Source organism: Physeter macrocephalus, chromosome 19 (genome assembly GCF_002837175.3).
Source record: "Physeter macrocephalus isolate SW-GA chromosome 19, ASM283717v5, whole genome shotgun sequence".
NCBI classification, from domain to species: Eukaryota; Metazoa; Chordata; class Mammalia; order Artiodactyla; family Physeteridae; genus Physeter; species Physeter macrocephalus.
In genome coordinates this window covers 15,695,683-15,715,407 of record NC_041232.1, presented here as the reverse complement: position 1 = coordinate 15,715,407, position 19,725 = coordinate 15,695,683, and the positions used below count along the sequence as shown (strand labels likewise).

The following is a 19,725-nucleotide window of genomic DNA, read 5'->3' as shown; positions in this document are numbered from 1 at the left end:
ACTGTGCACCTCGGCACCTCACATGCCTCTCTTGCATGCCAGTCCTGATCTGCATATGTTTGCAGAGGTTCAAATACCTAGGCAGACACTACTAGGTGAACTTATATCTAGAAAATGGGCTGGGGGATACTTTATTTCTTTATTTACTTCTTTATTTACTTCTAGGTTGTTTGATTGTTCTTATGTCACCAGATCTTGTTTACCACGCATCTTCCATGCATCATCTCACGCAACCCTCAGAGCAACCCTAATAAATGGGTACCATCTGCACCCTCGGTTTGCCTATAAGGAAACAAAAGTACACAGAGGTTTAGTAACTTATCCATGTACCCAAAACTGAGAGGGGATGGAGCCAGATTTTGAACCCAGGCAGCCAGGTTCCTAAGCCTCCATGTCTAATCACTACACACACAGCCAGTCATTATGACTCCTGTTGAAAGCACTGAATTATGTACTTTCGGAATTTTAAAAACATGGTGCAATATAAAATGGAAAAGAATATTTTAATTAATAATATACAGGGACTTCCCTGGCCGTCCAGTGGTTAAGACTCCGTGCTTCCACTGCAGGGGGCGCAGGTGGGTTCCATCCCTGGTCGGGGAACTAAGATCCCACATGCCACATGGCACGGCCAAAAAAAGAAAAAATTAATAATATACAGATATGTTCTATATATTAAAAGTCTTCGGCCAATGGTCAAAGCTACTTCCAGCCCATCCCGCAGCAGGGGAGAGGCAGGGCTCCGTAGCCCCTTTCTCGCTTCCTTGGCCTTTTCACGCTCTCCAGCACAGAGGAAAAATGACTCAGGGCCTGTTCTCAGACGTGTGCTGGGGCCAGACTACCGCCCAGGCCACATCGGTCTGCCTGTTGTTACCACGTCAGCTCAGGCCTTCGTCCGCGACACGGTGCCCGACTCCCATTACTCACTCTGTCCTTTCCTGTCCAGCTGCGCCAATAAAATGATCTATCAGCAGGAGCTTGGGACGGCCTGCCAGGTTCCGGGCAGAGGAAGAGGCATGGGAACTGTTTTATGAAATAAAGGCCTGGCTGCCAAAGGAAACACTTTACAATCACAAGTGCCTCTCCCACGAGCTCTGGACGTTGCATTCATTCCTTCGTTCACTCATTCGTTCATTCAGCACATGTTTACTGAGGACCCAGCTCTGAGCCAGGCCCGTGGGATACACAGGCGAGGCCTCTGCCCTCTATTCACGGGGCTGGGAAGCGGCAGACACGGAGCAGAGTTCATCACAGGTGTATCAAGTAGGCGTGGGAGGTTATCAAGGCAAGAAGCAGGGGCCTCAACTAGCCCGGGGGCAGAGAAGGCCTCCGAGGAGGTGATTGTTGAGTTGTGATGGGGCTCAGGCCAGGCTGCCCCAAGATGTGTCACTCTGGCACTCGGATTATTTTAAGCTGAAAACAATCAGGGCCCAAAAGAGTCAGGAAGAATCTTTGAACCTCCCCCTTACTGCCTAAAAGAATTTAAGACAGGAGTCCTATCCCAGGAAGAAGCTATCACCATAAACAACTGCAGTACAGTATTAGGAGTGGCAGCCCGAGGAACCGTTTGATCAAAGCCCATTGTCTTTGGATGCCCAGCTAACGTTTACCAAACATTAATTCTTCTTAGCTCCCTGTGGGTTACTTTCCTTCCCCCTGAATCCTCAGACCCCTACCTCCTTCTCCTTAGTGCAGAATATATGTACATATGTATGTGTGTGAGACATATATATATGTCTCATCTAGCCTTGCTGTCTTTGGGATTCTTCATCATGTGGATTCCCCAAGCACACGTGATAAATTTGACTTTCTCCTGTTAATCTACCTTATGTCATGTTAATTGCCAGCCAAATGAACTAAGAGGGGAAAAAAGAGAAATTTCTCCACCCCAACAGCTGTGATCTGAAGGCAGAATAGGAGTCAACGCCCCCAGGATGGAGGCGAAAGCATGCCAGGTAGAGGATGTCACACGGGTACAAGTCCTGAGGTCAGAAGGAGCTTGCTGTTTGTAAGGATATAGGAAGCGTGGGGAAGAAAGCAGAGGGGAAGAAGCTGGGGAGGTGAGCGGGGACCAGATGATGCAGAACCTTCCAGGCCCTTGTGAAGAAGTTGGTCTTTATCCAAAAGAGCTTGAGAAAATCAATGGAGGGTTGTAGAAGGAGGCATGTCAGGATCCCACTTGCGTTCTAGGAAGACCACTAAGGAAAACAGATTAGGAGGGACCTGCACGAAATGAGAGAAGCCACTTAGGAACCCAGCACAGTGCTTTTCAGACTATCTGCAGGGACGGACCATTTTCTCTCCAATCTATCACAAACCGACGCTTTTGTAAAATACAACAGAAATTCACTTGGATGTCACAGCAATGTCAAATTGCTATAAAAGTTTCTAAACACAAAATCCCAGTTTCTTTACTTACTCACTGTGGACCAGTAATACTTTGCTGACTGTCACTCGTCTGTAGATGACAGTTTGAGGAGCACTGGGGTAGCACAAATGAGGTTTCCAAGCCAGACTCCAGGGTCCAAAGAGAAAACTACTTTATCTTCCAGAACCTAGGTGAGCCTCTGGCACCTGGCCTCTGATCAGCCTGATGCAGGAAATATCCTGAGCCCTGCCGGACAAGCCTGCAGGTTACCGCTCACGTACATCTGAGTGTTTATTCTCCTGCGAATCCCTCCTCGGCGCCCTCCTCCTGGAAGCTTCTGCACACGCCAGCCCGATGGTCTTGGTGGAAGGGGCTGTTCCGTTTATTCTTCGTCGGCCTCTGCCTGGTGCCAGTTCCTGCTCTGCATGTAACTTGTCCTTTTCAGTCCTTGAGCTCATCTCCTGTCCTGCACTGACTTCCGCTGAGGTGGCGCTGCACCCTCCTTCAGGCCTCCCTGGTTGAGCTCAACGCATCCTCTGTTGCACAAGTCCCTGCCTCCTGGGACCAGCCTTCCCCTGGCCCTCTCTCCTTACCTCCCTCCCCGCACCGGCTCCCTTTCCATCCCACCCGGGGCCACACACAAGCCCCATGATGCTTTGGGCCAGCTTTCCCTCTGCCTAGCACAGCCACCACGACCTCTAGCTCTCTTGCCACTGAGAAGAGCAAGGCTGCTGGTCATCGGAGATCCCAGGGGGTCAACAAGTCACAGGCGCCCCTTGACCCCTGGGTCTCTGTACTCAAAACGCTGCTCCGAGCAATCAGCTCAAGGAGGTGGAGCAAACACGCGAATGTAAAATTCTCTCTCTGCCTCTCTCCCTCCTCGTCTCTTTCAGTCTCTCTTCTCTTCTCCCCTCCCCACACTTCCTTCTCCTTCTCCCTTCTCCCTCCTCCTCTTCCAACTCACCTCCCACCTGGCCTCTAATCAGAGGTGAGAGGAGGAGAACTGGGTCTGGCTGACGTTGGTTTCCTGAATCTTTCTGTCTCACAGCCAGATCAATCTCCTGAATGAAAGAGGTGATAAATCACCACCTTTATTATGAGCTCCTATTCTGCCACCCATTCCCTGGGGAAAGTGATTAGATAAGACTGCTGCACACAAATATTTCCAATTCCTCCTCTTCCAAGTGCTCCTCTGATCTTTTGAATTAGACATGGTCCTATGACTTGCTGAGGCCAATAAAACGTGAGGAGTGACTCGGGTCACTTCTGGGTGGAAGGTTCTCAGAGCTGTCGGACAATTCTCTCTCTTTTCTCCTCCTGCAGCAATCATGGAAGCATGTTCCCTTGATATGAAAGATTCATAAGATCAAAGCAGCCTGGAACGTTGAACCTGTCCCAGAGTGCAACCGTCCCCGGGCGTCACCAGCACTGCAGCAGACTTTGCATGAGCACAAAATTTTGCTTTGAACCCACTGGTTGTCTGTTACAGCACCATAGCATTGCCTGTCCCGACTAACATACCATGATTCTGGCCCAAACAGCAGATGGTGAAAGTGAAAAGAAAAAGCACTCAGTAGCTGATAGCTCAGCAGGTCATCATCCAGGGGAGGTTGTGGCCGTTCTCCAAGCTACAGATAATGGCGGCCTGGCTTGTAAAGGTGGTGCCAGCAAAGATGACAGAAGTGGATAGACAGGATACAAAGTGAAAAGAGACAAGTCTTGGTGATGGACTAGACTGAGAAGATGAGGAGAGGGGTATGTCAGGTTGTGCCTCGGTTTCTGGCTTCGGGAATCAGGGGCATATAGAGCCAGTAGATGAGGTGCAGGGCACCAAAGAACACGCCGACCATATCTCCCGGTCCCAAGAGCTTGGAACACGGTCAGTTGCAGCAGTTGGAACAAGCAGCCTTCATTCTGGGCACTCTCCTGACCAGTTTGCAGGCTTGAGGGTGAGCTTTCCCGGTGGTGTGGCGGATGCTCCGTGGAACAGCCAGCAGAACTCTGCTGTAGTCACTGCCATTTATAACCATCAGCAAGAGACCAAACTACAAGGAGGAAGGCTGTACTCCAGAAACCGCTGGTGTTTGAGCACCTGACAGAGCTGCCAGTGCTGAGGGTTTGATGGATGGAAAAGGCAAAGAAGAGTGTCTCATTTAATTGTTCATTGTATCAACTAATTACCTGGTGTTCATCCATCAACACAGGACGGTTAAAGGGAGAAAGTCCTGAACTTGAGATCCAGAGGCCTGGGTCTTGGTTCCAATTCCGTCATTCAGGACCCTGGGTCAGGTACTTCCCCTCTCTGGATTTCCCCAGCCCTATAGGCAGAGGTCCTTCAGTGGGGTCCTGTGCACTCCTTGGAGATTCATGAATGGGCCTTAGAGATCCCCAGAAATTATATCCAGGACACTGTTTGAATGTGCAGATGTCTGTGTATTGGAGAAGCGGGTCCATGCCTTTCATCGGATCCCCAGTGAATTCCATGACTTGGAAAAAAGTTTTAAACCACTGAAAGTAGAGATGGACACCCCGGAGGGCTAGGCGGAAGGAGGTGGAAGGAGATGGCAGGAGCCAGATCACAAAGGACCTCACGAGCTGTGCTAGGGAGACTGGCACCACCCAAAATGAATACAGGAGCCCCTTCTGGTTCACTTTTCCAGGTGTGCCCGGGCAATCCAGAACAACAAACACCTAGATATCTAGGGACAGGGCAAGGAGAGAATACCTGAATGACCCCTGCGCTTATTCATCCAACAGGCATTTGTTAGACACCTACTGTGAGCTGGGACCCGATACTAGAGGCTGCGTTATTGTGATAAAGAAAGAGTGAATGGGACAAACGGGCAGAGGAGTGTGTGTCTGAGTGTGTCTGTATGTGTCTGCGTGAGTGTGTCTGTGTGTGTCTGCGTGAGTGTGTCTGTGTATGCGGCCCCTGGAGCAGCTGTGGGCTGGGAGCCCCGCTGCAGGCTCTTCTCCACCAGAGCCTGACTCCGAAAAGCTCCAAGGAACAGTTTGCATCGCGGTTATAAAGAGCTGACACTAAAGCTGCAAGGCACACAGGAGGATGCCAGGGAGTGACGGTCTGGGAACCAAAAAATCCCATTCCTAAGACGCAAACCTGGCTTAGAGGGGACTGGCTGTCCCAGGCCCTGCTCGGGGCTCCTGTCTCCACCACTGCTGACAGCCAGCCCTGTACTGCCAAGACCTGGAAACTTGCTGGACGTGGAGTCCCTAGATTTCTCTACCCCTTGCTAGAAAACCTACACCGTCATCAAAATTTGAGCTGCAAAAACTCAGAGTTCTTGGTATATCTATTTACTGCAAACAGAGAAGGCTTTGAATATCAGGTGCCTTCCTGCAGTAGAAAGCCATGGGACACTGGCCTCTATGTGAAAGCTGTGAGGCTGGACAGCACAGCACAGGGAGGTGGCGAAGGAGCAGTCAGGACCAAGGGCCTTGGAGTCAGGACGGACAGGTTTGAACCAGTGACCAACGTGTGCCTCAGTCTCCTCCTCTGTCAAATGGGAATAACAATAGCACTGACCCTCTAGGGTTGTGTGAGAATTCAATGAGTTAAAATGCAAAAGGGCTTGCAGTAGTGACTGGCACATAGCAAGCACTAAATAAATATCGTCTATTATTTTTTATTATTATTGTTCATGAAAAATGGTTTTCTCATAGTCATTTGAAACTATACATTGCTGGGAGAGAGAGAGAGACAGAGACAGAGAGAGAGAGAGAGAGAGAGAGAGAGAGAGGAGGGAGGGAAAAGGAGGCAAGGAAATAAGATGTTCCATATCTACCCATTAATGATACCAGGCGAGAGAAGGGTGAATCCATTTTTATGACACATTAATATAAATATTTTATCATATGAGAACTAGCTCGGGCTATAATATATCTTTTTCTCAACTGTAAGACATTTCTTTTTCTTTTCTAAATTAATTATGCCATGTTTCACCTAGAAGAAAAGAAGGAAGGAAGGAAAGAGGAGGGGAAGTGGGGGAGGAGCTTAGCAGAAATCTGCCCCTCACCACATAGTGACTGATGTACCCGTGCACCATCTGCCTAGTGTTTTACAGGTTCCTGAGCATCTGCAGTTCATCAGCTCCTTCTGGCTGCTCGAAAACTGGCCTTGAAGCAGGTCTTCTCAGCTCCATCCAACAGACGAGGAGGCAGAGGCTAGAGAGGTTAAGTGACTTGCCCACGTTACGTGACCAAGCCCCAGCTCCTCTGACCTCCTACCCAGAACACCAGGCACTCCCCGCACTGCCTCTCAAAATTCTCCACTTATTCATTCAGCCAGCAGCACTAAGTCCTGCTCTGTGCCTGGCCTCGTGATCAGCGCTGCAGACACAGAAATGAATAAGCTACTGCCCTTTCATCGAGGCAGGTTACAGTCTGGTTACGGGGGGTATTTCGAAGTGCTGTCTCCTAGAGCGACCTTCTGAGACATAAGGAAGGCCAGGCCCTGGAGCCACAGGATCACACAGTCCTACGACTCCTCCACACCCTGCTGTGTGATATTGGGCACCCAAGCAACCTTTCTAAGAGCCGTTTTCCTCAAATGTCAAACAAGGACGATGATGATAATAGGGCCTACTTCACAGGGCTATTGCGGGTCTTAACATAAAACACTTCCTACAGAAACACTTAGCCTGTTCTCGGAGAGACTCGTTCTGAAAGGCAAACTTGATAGATTTCCTCCCTGATGGGCCTGAATATCTTGAAAGGAGATTTAGACAATTGGCAAAGAGTTGAGGGGTTGAGTTAGTGGAAAAGTACATAGATAACAAAGCCAAGGGGAAAACGAGGCAGTTATTATCTTCAGAGAGAACAAAAGATGTTGCAGGAGGGGAAGGTAATCTGAGCTGACTGCAGCATCAGCAGAGCACACCATTTACAGTTAGGGTAATATAAACACTGAATATTGATCCAACAGAAATCACAGCGGATCTGGGGGGAGGGGGAGCCACGTGTGCAGGCGGGCGCAGGCAGGGGCTGAGGAAGGAGAGCTAACTCCTCAGCTTCCACAGTCAGAAGCCAAGGGATAAAGTCTAGAATGGAATCGTCAGGAAGTCACAATACAAGCAGGCTATTTAGAGACGTATAGGTAAATAAAATAACCCACCCAAAGGGCAAAAGTAGTTGCTTCGGAGGAGGTGAAGGGAAGAAAGGGGCCAAGAGGCTGCTGTTTTATATAACATGCTTTGCAGAACTACCTGAATCTAAATAAGGATTTCTCAACCTCAGCCTCACTGACATTTGGGAGCAGATAATACTTTGCGTTGGGAGACGTTCTGTGTATTGCAGGATGTTTAGCAGCATCTCTGGCCCCTACCTGCCAGATGCCAGTAGCGAATAACACCCCAGCCCCCAGTTGTGACAACCAAAAATGTCTCCAGACATTTCCAAACATCCCCTGGAGGCAAAACACACACACACACACACACACACACACACTGAGAACCACTGATCAAATTAAGCACATGTATAACTTTAATTTTTAAAAAAGTTTTATAAAGTGTTTAGTGCAGTGACAGATGTATGGTTAGTGCTTAATGAATGGTAGCAAGGATTGTTATTTCCCTGACCTTGCTGGGGATGCCTTCTCAATCCATCGATAGTCATTTCCTGCACCGCCACAGGAGACACGTCATGGCCCAGTGAGCTCCTGATCCTTCATATTCACAGACAATACCACTGCTGCTGATCACAACAGTATTGATAACAATAACCGTCTACCACCTCTGAGCCTGGCACACTGCACTGCACACAGAGGGTGAGCGCATTCATTCACATCTAGCAATACCTTGTTGCCGGGCTCTTGTACATAATCAGTGTTAATTTCATCCTCACAAGTGGGAGAGGGAGTGGGGAGGATCATTCTCAGGTTACAATGAAGAAACTGAGGATCAGAGAAGCTAAGCAACTTGCCTAAGATCACACAGCTAGTAAGTGGAAAGGTCTTAGCTTCAAACTTAATTTTCTCCAACTCCAAAGCAAGTCAGCCCCCACCACACCGGGGATAACCCCTTGCTATGCATCGAAAACACCTGAGGAGATTTTAAAAAATAACGATGGGGGCTTCCCTGGTGGCGCAGTGGTTGCGCGTCCGCCTGACAATGCAGGGGAACTGGGTAACGATGCCCGGACCCCACCCCAGACCAATGGACCAAAATCTATGGGGGTGGGGCCCAGTCATCTGCATTTTTAAAAACTTCCCCAGGTGACCCTGATGCACAGGGAAAGCCCTAAATCAGCGCTTCTCAAACTGTAAGGTGCACATGAATCCCTCGGGGACCTTGTTAAAATGCAGATTCAGCAGATCTGGGGTGGGGCCTGTGACTCTGCATTTCTAACACGCTCCCAGTAATGCTCCTGCTGGTGCACAGGCCACACTTTGAGCAACAAAACATGAACCTGCTGCATGACCTCACTTGCTAACCCTGCATGCCAAGTTTACTTAGGGAGTTTCCTAGGGAAGAGGTAAACTGAATTTCTTCTCCAGGGAACAACAAAAACAGTAACAACACCATTTACTTAACATCTACTATGTGCCAAACACTGTGCTAACTATGTTTTAAATACATCAGCTCATTTAAACATTAAACAGAATTTCACTACCGTGTCAATAGCTCTTGAAGGTTTTTAGAACAGTTCGATTTGGTTAATTCACTTGGCTGTCACAGGAGACCTGGGAAAAAGGAAGGACCAGGAGGGATTCCTTCATGTTACAGGTGGGTGACTTGAGGATCTGGCATTTGCCCCGAGTCGCTCTTTGGCCCCAAGGGCTGCTGCTGTCACTGCTGCCAGTAGCCCCCGGCACTCTGGAGACGCAGTAGTTTAAGCATCTCCGCACGTGTTACCTCAGGAGGGATTCCTTCATGTTACAGGTGGGTGACTTGAGGATCTGGCATTTGCCCCAAGTCGCTCATATAATAACCCTGTGTAGTAGTTGCTTCTATTAGTATTCCCATTTTACAGGTGATGAAACAAAATTAAGTGACTTGTTTAAGAGCAGTACAGTTAGTGAAGTAGCCAAAATTCATACCTGAGTATGAGACTCATACCTGAGTCTCTCTTAGGATCCTTGATCCCTGGTTATCCTGCCTACCTTATTTTAAGGCCATTATCCACCTATGCTCTGCAACCTCAGGCAAGTCACTTGACCTCTCTGAGCTTCCTATGTCCCAATTGAAAACTGAGCACAAAGGTCATCCCTAGATAACTCACATCAGGAGAATGCATTTTGATGTCAAATAAGACACATCTCTGAACAAGGCACTCACTCTTCAAAGACACAGCATGTTACAAATACCCATTCTGAGAGTTGGGGGTGTGCTGTTTTGCTTTTAACCTTGAGTGGGTAGGTGGGATTCTGGCCCCTGGGAACACACTGTGTGAAGGGGCTGGGAGGCAGATACGCATACCTGCAGAAGAAGATAAGGTTTATGACTGGAAGCTTATTAGGAGGGGTGGCTGGAGAGATGCTATCACCCCAGCTGAAATATCAGCCAGTTCATCTCTGGCAGTGACTCAGCCTGGACAGGGGGGCAAAGGCAGCAGGGCGATCAATTACAATGTTTCCTTCTCTCCAAGGATGCTGAGACGCCACCCACCCGCACCTGGTGGGGCTGAGCACTGGGTCACGGGTGGAGGAGCAGTCAGCCTTTCAGAGAAATTAGATGAGCTGCAGGTTCAAACTCTTTCTCAGGGAAGAATTTGTATCCAAAATTATAGAGGCAAGAGGTGGAGCCAGAAGGCCCTGTTCCAGCACCTTCTGGCTGTGTGAGCCTGGCAGGTCAGTGCACCTCTTAGAGCCTCAGTTTAATCCTCAGTAAAAATTGAGCCTGTCTCAGCTGATGGGCCTTGCTCTTGGGGTTGTTTGAAGGTTTTCTAAATGGCAATATGTATTTTGTATGGACCTGCTGGTATAAAGCAAGTCCAGATGGTACCTGACCGACATTTTTTTTTTTTTGCCACACTGTGCGGCATGTGGGATCTTAGCGCCCCAACCAGGGATCAAACCTGTGCTCCCTGCAGTGGAAGCACGGAGCCTTAACCACTGGACCACCAGGGAAGTCCCATGAACCAACATTTTTATTCTAACAGTTATGTGTTGATTTTATATGCATGGGGGGAAAATATATCTATATATACAGTTATTGTAATACATTGTTGGTTTCTTTTACCTTCATCTGCTTTATTTCACCTCATATCACGTATCACCACCTGACATTGTATAAATGTGTTGATTCATTCATTGTGTATCTCCCGCCATGACTCTCCCAGTGCCCAAAATAGTGCCTGGTATAATGTAGGTGCTCAATAAATATTTTTAGAATGAATAGCAAACTATGAATTCACTTGATATGATTGCTTAGGATGGGTCAAGATATTTTTGTTTTCAGTTTTGGTTTTTAAGTAAGCAGGTTTAAAGAACAGTCAAAGTGGATGCAAAAGCCCAAAGTCGGGGGGACCACCAGGTAACACGTGCGGAGATGCTTAAACTACTGCGTCTCCAGAGTGCCGGGGGCTACTGGCAGCAGTGACAGCAGCAGCCCTTGGGGCCAAAGAGCGACTCGGGGCAAATGCCAGATCCTCAAGTCACCCACCTGTAACATGAAGGAATCCCTCCTGGTCCTGCCTATTTCCCAGGTCTCCTGTGACAGCCAAGTGAATTAACCAAGTGGAACTGTTCTAAAAACCTTCAAGAGCTACTGACACGGTAGTGAAATTCTGTTACTATGTAAACACTCTGGGTGTCGCCCAACCTCATCAGCGCAAGGATCTCAATTCATTCCCATTGTAGACACTTCCCAGAGGAGTCTGCGTGGCTCCAGGGTGGAGCCAGACTTGGGTTCAAGGCCCAGCACTGCCACTTGGCACCAGGGTGATCTGAACAGTCTCTGGGCCTCGTTTTCCGCACTCAGCAAATATTTTTTGCTCTGTGTCTATAAAATAGGGATAGCACAGCTGCCCCGCAAAACAGCTGCTCTGTAAACAGCAATAGTAGGTCCTAGGTCCCTGCAACAACCTATTATGCCCACTGTACAGATGGGGAAATTGAGGCTTGGGGAGGTGGGATGATTATATAGCTAATAAGAGATGGAGCCTTCCCTCAAACTCAGGAAGTCAGATAACCAAGCTCCAAGGTTGTTCACACTAAGCTACACTGCCTCCCTTTAAATGTGGGTATCTATGGCTACTATCTTTGTTCATTCATTGAAGAAACATTTACAAGCACCGACTGTGAGCCAGGCACCAGGTTAGTCACTGAGGAATGAGGATGTCAATGAGTTGGATAAGTTCCCTGCTCTCAAGGAGAGGGGAAGACAAGGGTATCAGAGGGTGGCAAATGCTACAAGGAACAAATGGCTATGGGGACTCATTCTGACGGTTGGGGAAGACCTCTCTGAAGATGAGACGTGGGTGACCAGAAGGGATCAATCTTAGGGGAAGGTTTCAGGAAGAGAATTCCAGAAGGAGGGAACAGTTAGTGCCAAGGTCCATGTGGGAACAGGCTTGGCATATTCAAGGGACAGAGAGAAGGTCAGGGCAGCTGAAGCACCATGAGAGGAGGAGTCGCTCAAGAAGAACCAGGAATGGCAGGTAGGGGGCAAGTCAGGTACGGTTTTCTGGGCCTGAGTAAAGAGTTGGGGGTTATTCTAAGTTCAAGAAGAAGGCTTTGGAGTCTTAGGCAATTGAGCCACACATCTTATTTAAGGTTGCGCTGACAGCTATGTAGAGAATAGATTAAAGCGGGGACGTATAGAAGCTGGGACATTAATACAGATATAAAGAGACTATTATAGTTGTTGGTACAAGAAATGATGGTAGAAACAAAGGCTTGTGTCCACCAAAAGCCACGTGCAGGAATGTCCACAGCAGCATTATACATAATAGCCACAAGCTGGAAACAAGCCACATGCCCATCAGCAGCAGAATGTTTAAACAAACTGTAAGACATTCACCCAGTGGAATACTACACAGCAGCGAAAAGGGGGAAACTCCCACTACCCACAAGAACACAGCACAATCTCCCAAACGCGATGTTGAGAAGCCAGACAAAAAACAGTACATGAAAACAAACAAACAAACCCAGTACATGCTGTTTAATTCCATTTATAGGAAGTCAAAACAGGCAGAATTAATCTGTGATGATGGGGGCTGGGGAGTGGTTACCCTTGGCATGATCTCGACTGGGAGGAAGCATGAGAGAGCAGCTGGCCTCTGAGTAATGCTCTCTATCTTGATCTACACGGTGGTTATATGACTATGTTGGTATGTAAAATTCATTGAGCTGTGCACTTAAGATCTAAAACAAGAGAAACATTAAAAAGAAAAAACGATGATAGAGTGGGTCAGGCTGGCAGCAGAGAATGAACTCGACAGGTCTGGTCCCTCCCTTAGGATCCTGGAAGGAAACTGGCCTCCTGGGGCTCTGTCCCATGACTTACGAGCAGCCCTCTCTCCTGCAGCTAAGGCTGTCACCCAAATGAAGGATGACTATGCAGCACCCACAGCCGCAAGAGACAGGATTCCTCAGGAGTGTTGGAAATCTCCAGCAAGAGGTCCAGAACAGCGAGCTCTGGCTTCCCACCCTGCCAGCTGAACCGGGAGAGCTTGGGCTCCAGACGGAAAAGGCCTGATCCCATCCACGGGAGCCTCTGCAAACAGCCCTGGCCAGTTTTAAACAACCTTCCTTCTCTGTCAACCAAAGGCCCACATCAGAACTGGAGGAACTGGGGCAGCCAGACTCGTTCTGCCTGTCTCCAGCCTGAGCTACCTGCACTGTGTTCCCCGTCGCATCAGAACGACTGCAGGTTGGGGCCCGGCTGCTCGGGTAAGCCTCCACAAAGGACCCCGTGGGCCAGTGGAAGATGGGCTGAGAGGTGCTTTGCATCCTTGCATTAAGATGAGTGTCTTTAATATCACTTTTAAAACTTTAAGAAATTTTTTAAAGCAAGAAGAAAAAATACATTATATACACAATAATAATCACACACACATACACACACACACACACACACACACACACACACACAAATGGGGTCCCTTCCCAACTGCCTTTTTTCACTTAATAACTGATCTTGACTATCTTCCAGTGCCATTTGAGAGACTTCAAGTGCATCTGTTTTATTAGCTCCATAATAAAGTAATAATCAATAAAGCTGGAATTCATTTGCTACACACAGTTCTAAGCCCTTCTTGTGTTTTTTTGCCTTTAATACTCACCTCAACCCTATGAGGTCAGTTGTATAACTGTCATCCCCATTTTACACACGAGGAAACTGAGGCTCTCCAGAGGTCTGCCCAAGGACAGGACACAGTACTGTCTTAAATGTAAGTGCTTCTGACGTCCATGTCTGCCCCTGATCAGCACATGTGACAGCCTCAGGGTCCCATACGATGAAGGTGCTGTGGTGTCTTGAATCAACAGGCCCCTCATCATACATCCAGATTGAGTCCATGTTTTCCCATTTGTTATACGACTGTGTTGAATAAGTCTTTGTGAATAGATAGCCAGGGGTCAGCATGACTATTTTCTTAGGATAAAGGCCTGGCTGTGGGACGGCTAGGTGGAAAGCTAAGGCCCCTGTCCAATTCACTGCCCTCCAGGAAGGTTGTGTCGTTGAATCTCCCACCAGCAGGGTGGGAACTGTCTGCCTTCACAACCCCGCCCCCCTGTTTGATAAAACCTCAGTCAAGAGTGACTCTCATCCTCCCTCCCTCTTTCCTCTCCTTGAACACACAGATGCACCATTCCCTGAAGCCAACTACCAGATCACAGGCTCCCAGAAGGCGGAGACCACCACTTACTCCTCCTTATGACCCTCCAAGCTCCAGGGGTGGGGGGAAGGCATTTGCACTGGGAAGAGGCCATGTACTAAAATAAAAAACAGATTCTCAGCTCCCAGCCTTGGCACATGCTGTTTGCTCTGCCTGGGTCATGCTTACTCCACTCCCAGTCCTACTCATCCTCAGAGCTTCAGCTTTGACGTCTTTGCCACCACGGCCACCATCTCCAGGAAGCCCTCCCTGCTTCCCCAGGTGGGCCAGGATGGCTTCTCGGCGCCTCCGCAACCCCATGTTCACCCCCGACAGTGCAACATGGACCACATCACATTACACCCAATTTCCTCAAAACGCAGCCACCCTCATTATTTTATTAACCCTAAGAAACACACTGACCCAGTGCTTTCCTTTTTTCCAACAGCTTTGTTAAGATATAATTCATATACCATACAATTCACCCTCACCCATTGAACCTGTAAAACTCAATGGGTTGTTTTTTTTTTTTAATTTATTTTTGGCTGTGTTGGGTCTATGTTTCTGCGCGAGGGCTTTCTGCAGTTGCGGCGAGCGGGGGCCACTCTTCATCGTGGTGCGCAGGCCTCTCACTGTCGCGGCCTCTCATTGCGGAGCACAGGCTCCAGACGCGCAGGCTCAGTAGTTGTGGCACATGGGCTTCGTTGCTCCGCGGCATGTGGGATCCTCCCAGACCAGGGCTCAAACCCGTGTCCCCTGCATTGGCAGGCAGACTCTCAACCACTTGCACCACCAGGGAAGCCCCTCACTGGGTTTTAATACATTCACAGATATGCATGATCATCACCACGTTGATTTTTAGAACATTTTCATCACCCCCCAAAGAAACCCTGTACTCATTAGCTATCACCTCCCTGTCCCTCTATCCCACACCCTTAACCCAATCACAGGAAACCACGAATCCACTTTCTGCCTCCGGAGATTTCCCTATTCTGAATTTTTAAATGAATGGAATCATGTAACATGTGAACGGATTTGACTGGCTTCTTCCACTTAGCATAATATTTTCAAGGTTCATCCACATTGTAGCATGTATTGGTACTTTATTCCTTTTTATGGTAGAATAATATTTCATTGTAGGGATAGACCACATTTTGTTTATCTATTCATCAGCTGATGGACATTTGGCTATTTCCACCTTCTGTCTATTGTGAATTATGATGCTGTAAACGTTTGCGTACATGTTTTTATGTGGACATACGTTTCCATTTCTCTTGGGTATATGCCTAACAATCACAATGCTTTCTTATCATTTTATTTCTACTTATTTTTTTTTTCTACTTATTTTAAAAGTGCTTTTAGACTTATTTAGACAACAATTTTTTATCACATATCACTCTGGCACATACTTTAAAAAAAAAGAAGCAGGGCTTTACTGGTGGCGCAGTGGTTGAGAGTCCGTCTGCCGATGCAGGGGACACGGGTTCGGGCCCCGGTCTGGGAAGATCCCACATGCCGCGGAGCGGCTGGGCCCGTGAGCCATGGCCGCTGAGCCTGCGCATACGGAGCCTGTGCTCCGCAACGGGAGAGGCCACAACAGTGAGAGGCCCGCGTACCGCAAAAAAAAAAAAAAAAAAAAAAAGCAAAATACATCAGCTATGATATTCCAAAAATGTTTTCAATACAAAGTCTGGGTCTTCTAAATCATTTTTAAAATCATAGTTGCCTGCGTCCATGTTTTCCTGTAAGCTATTGTCCTCTGTGCCATTCTTGTATTAGCAATACAAGAATTCTTAAAAGAGAGCTCCACTGTCATCTCCGGTCAAGGCTAACCTCATCCTGACCGCTGCTGGTCAATGGTGATTTCACACCACTGATCATAAGATGCATCCCGATCTCGGAGAGGTTAATGTGTGGGAAAATGTGTGCCTTAGAATTGTTGAAATACGGTCATTTCCTGTCTGCTTGTCTGTATCCCGCACAAAAGATCACAAGTGTCTTGAGGACAGGAACCAATCTTAACCACCCTTGTACTCATTCCCACTTTCAGTCAACAGAAATATATGAAGCACCTAGCCCACCCATAATACATTCTTAATGAAAATATATCAAACGAATGAATGAATGTTGACCTACTTTGGAAAATGGAACTCACCTCCTAGCTGGGGGACCACCATCAATTTGTTTCATCTCTCTGAGTTGCTTCCCCATCTGTGAGATGAGGTAATGATAAGGATGAAAATGAGCTCACGTGTGCAATGAACCTAGGAGAGTCCCTGGCACAGAGCAGGCTACTGAAGAATATTTGTGGAATCAAAGGATGAATAACTGAATGAGAAAATAATTTTTTTAAATTTATTTATTTTATTTATTTATTTTTGGCTGTGTTGGGTCTTTGCTGCTGTGCACGGGCTTTCTCTAGTTGCGGGGAGCGGGGCTACTCTTCCTTGAGGTGCACAGGCTTTTCACTGCAGTGGCTTCTCCTGTTGCGGAGCACCGGCTCTAGGCACGCGGGCTTCAGTAGTTGTGGCACGCAGGCTCAGTAGTTGTGGCTCGTGGGCTCTAGAGCTCAGGCTTAGTAGTTGTGGCGCACAGGCTTAGCTGCTCCACGACATGTGGGATCTTCCCGGACCAGGGCTCAAACCCGTGTCACCTGCATTGGCAGGATGATTCTTAACCACTGTGCCACCAGGGAAGCCCGAGAAAATAATTATTATTGCAGCTAAAATTTATCACACACTTTCCCATTTGCCAGACACTGTTGTATGCACTTTATATGTGTGAACTCCTTTTTCTAACCCCTCATTTCATCCTCACAACAAGCTTACAAGGTAGGTACTAATATCGTCCCCAGCTAAATGAGGACCATGACAAATGAGGAAACTGAGGCATGGAGCAGTGAATCAATGAATAAAGGAATGAACAAATGTTGGACCTACATTAAAATCCCAGGCATCCAGTCTCTAGAGTAAGCTGGTCAGTCCCTTCACCTCTCCGAGCCTCACCCTGTCTGTAAGATGGGGAAGTAAATCACCTGCACCTCACAGGCAGGTGCTGAAGAGGAAGTGAGTAAGCATTAAGTAAGCACCTGACTCAGGTGCAAACGGGCAAAATGAAGGCTGACCCATCTGATAGGAAAATCCCTTCACTGCTTGGCCAGGTGACCTTGGGCAAGTCATGTAACTTCTCTGAACCTCATTTCCTCAGCTGTAAAAAGGGGATACCCTACATCCCCAAGGTGGCGATGAGGCAGCCTGCAATGACACCTGCAAAGCCCCTAGCTCGGCCAGTGACTGCCTCAGAGAAAATCTCACGAAGATGAGCAGCCCGCACCCAGCCAGACCTGCTTTCCAGGACAGCTCATCAGCTGAAATGGGCTCCTCCCTCTGGAGGCAAGTCCAACCCGTGCCTGCAGCGGCAACCTTTCGGTCTGTCAGACAGGCGGGGCACAACCCAACGGGCGCGCTCTTGCTTCCCTCAGATGAATAAATCATTACAGGAGAGCGGTATGCATCCCACCGGCATCCATAAGGACCTGAATTATATATGAAGGCAGCAAAAGCAATCTATCCCAGACACGTGCAAGTCATAAAATGGGAGTTCTGGGCGCCCAGCACAGTTTTCAGATATTGCGGTTTTTGTCAAAGCAAAAAGGTCCCCAAAGGAGCGCCCTGCCCCACGGGGGCGGGGATGCCTTAATCGGGCTTATTTATTATCAGAGGAGAGAAATCTACTCTCCCTCCCGGTTCTGCCACGTCCCCCCACCTGCCGCCCCAGCATGGCTGCTTCTCAGCTCAGGAGCCCTGGGATTTGAGGGTGAGCTGCCAAGAGCAGCCACCTGCCTGGTGGGAACCATCTGCTGGCAGGCCGGGAGCGGGACCAGGTGTGCTCCAGATCCCTGGAGGGAGAGGGGAGAGGAAGACGAGGAAACGGTCCAGTAGCAAGAGCTCTAGGCTGCAGCTCCAGAGTCCCAGCTTCGCCACGGATTACACGGGGGAAACCGAGGCACTGAAAGGTTGGTCAAGGTCACGTGGAGAGAGAGGGGAGGAGCTGGAATGACAACCCAGTTACATTCAACAGACATTTATTCAGTGTCTACAGTGTGCCGGCCTAGGGAGACACGGTAGAGACGCGCATGTGGCTTGCGGCTGCCCCCTTCCAACAGTCGCCTCCGTGCCTGGGCTTCTACTTCCCCGGCTGCCTTGCTACTGATGCTCAAATGTGCCGAGTGCGCTCCTATCTTAGGGCTTTTGTATGTGCTGTTCCTTTTTTTTTTTCTAAAACATGTTTATTGGAGTATAATTGCTTTACAATGGTGTGTTCGCTTTGCTTTATAACAAAGTGAATCAGCTATACATACACACATGTTCCCATATGTCTTCCCTCTTGCGTCTCCCTCCCTCCCACCCTCCCTATCCCAGCCCTCTAGGTGGTCACAAAGCACGGAGCTGATCTCCCTGTGCCATGCGGCTGCTGCCCACTAGCTAGCTATCTTACGTTTGGTAGTGTATGTATGTCCATGCCACTCTCTCACTTTGTCCTAGCTTGCCCTTCCCCGTCCCCGTATCCTCAAGTCCATTCTCTAGTAGGTCTGTGTCTTTATTCCCATCTTGCCCCTAGGTTCTTCATGACCATTTTTTTTTCTTAGATTCCATATATATGTGTTAGCATACGGTATTTGTTTTTCTCTTTCTGACTTACTTCACTCTGTATGACAGACCCTAGGTCCATCCACCTCACTGCAAATAACTCAATTTCGTTTCTTTTTATGGCTGAGTAATATTCCTCTGTATATATATGCCACATCTTCTTTATCCATTCATCTGTTGATGGACACTTAGGTTGCTTCCATGTCCTGGCTATTGTAAATTGAGCTGCAGCAAACATTGTGGTACATGACTCTTTTTGAATTATGGTTTTCTCAGGGTATATGCCCAGTAGTGGGATTGCTGGGTTGTATGGTAGTTCTATTTGTAGTTTTTTAAGGAGCCTCCATACTGTTCTCCATAGTGGATGTATCAATTTACATTCCCACCTACAGTGCAAGAGTGTTCCCTTATCTCCACACCCTCTCCAGCATTTATTGTTTGTAGATTTTTTCAGCCCTCTAGGTGGTCACAAAGCACGGAGCTGATCTCCCTGTGCCATGCGGCTGCTGCCCACTAGCTAGCTATCTTACGTTTGGTAGTGTATGTATGTCCATGCCACTCTCTCACTTTGTCCTAGCTTGCCCTTCCCCGTCCCCGTATCCTCAAGTCCATTCTCTAGTAGGTCTGTGTCTTTATTCCCATCTTGCCCCTAGGTTCTTCATGACCATTTTTATTTCTTTTTTAGATTCCATATATATATATACATGTTAGCATATGGTATTTGTTTTTCTCTTTCTGACTTACTTCACTCTGTATGACAGTCTCTAGGTCCATCCACCTCACTACAAATAGCTCAATTTCATTTCTTTTTATGGCTGAGTAATATTCCATTGTCTATATGTGCCACATCTTTATCCATTCATCTGTTGATGGACACTTAGGTTGCTTCCATGTCCTGGCTATTGTAAATAGAGTTGCAATGAACATTTTGGT

General features: G+C 47.9%; 1 protein-coding gene across 4 annotated transcripts in view; it reads right to left on the bottom strand.

Moving 5' to 3' along the window:
- SUDS3 (SDS3 homolog, SIN3A corepressor complex component) overlaps nt 1-19,725 on the bottom strand; it is a 315,049-nt gene that overhangs the window by 129,565 nt on the left and 165,759 nt on the right. Inside the window, exon 14 of one of the 4 annotated variants that reach the window (XM_055080659.1) lies at nt 222-282. The exons of 2 other annotated variants lie outside the window; for them this stretch is intronic. In XM_055080659.1, the coding sequence (XP_054936634.1) occupies nt 237-282 (46 nt within the window). In that variant the 3' untranslated portion in view covers nt 222-236. Of the gene's footprint in view, nt 1-221; nt 283-12,667; nt 12,690-19,725 lie in introns of those variants that run through there. One more of the 4 variants, XM_028480817.2, reaches the window with a different exon arrangement.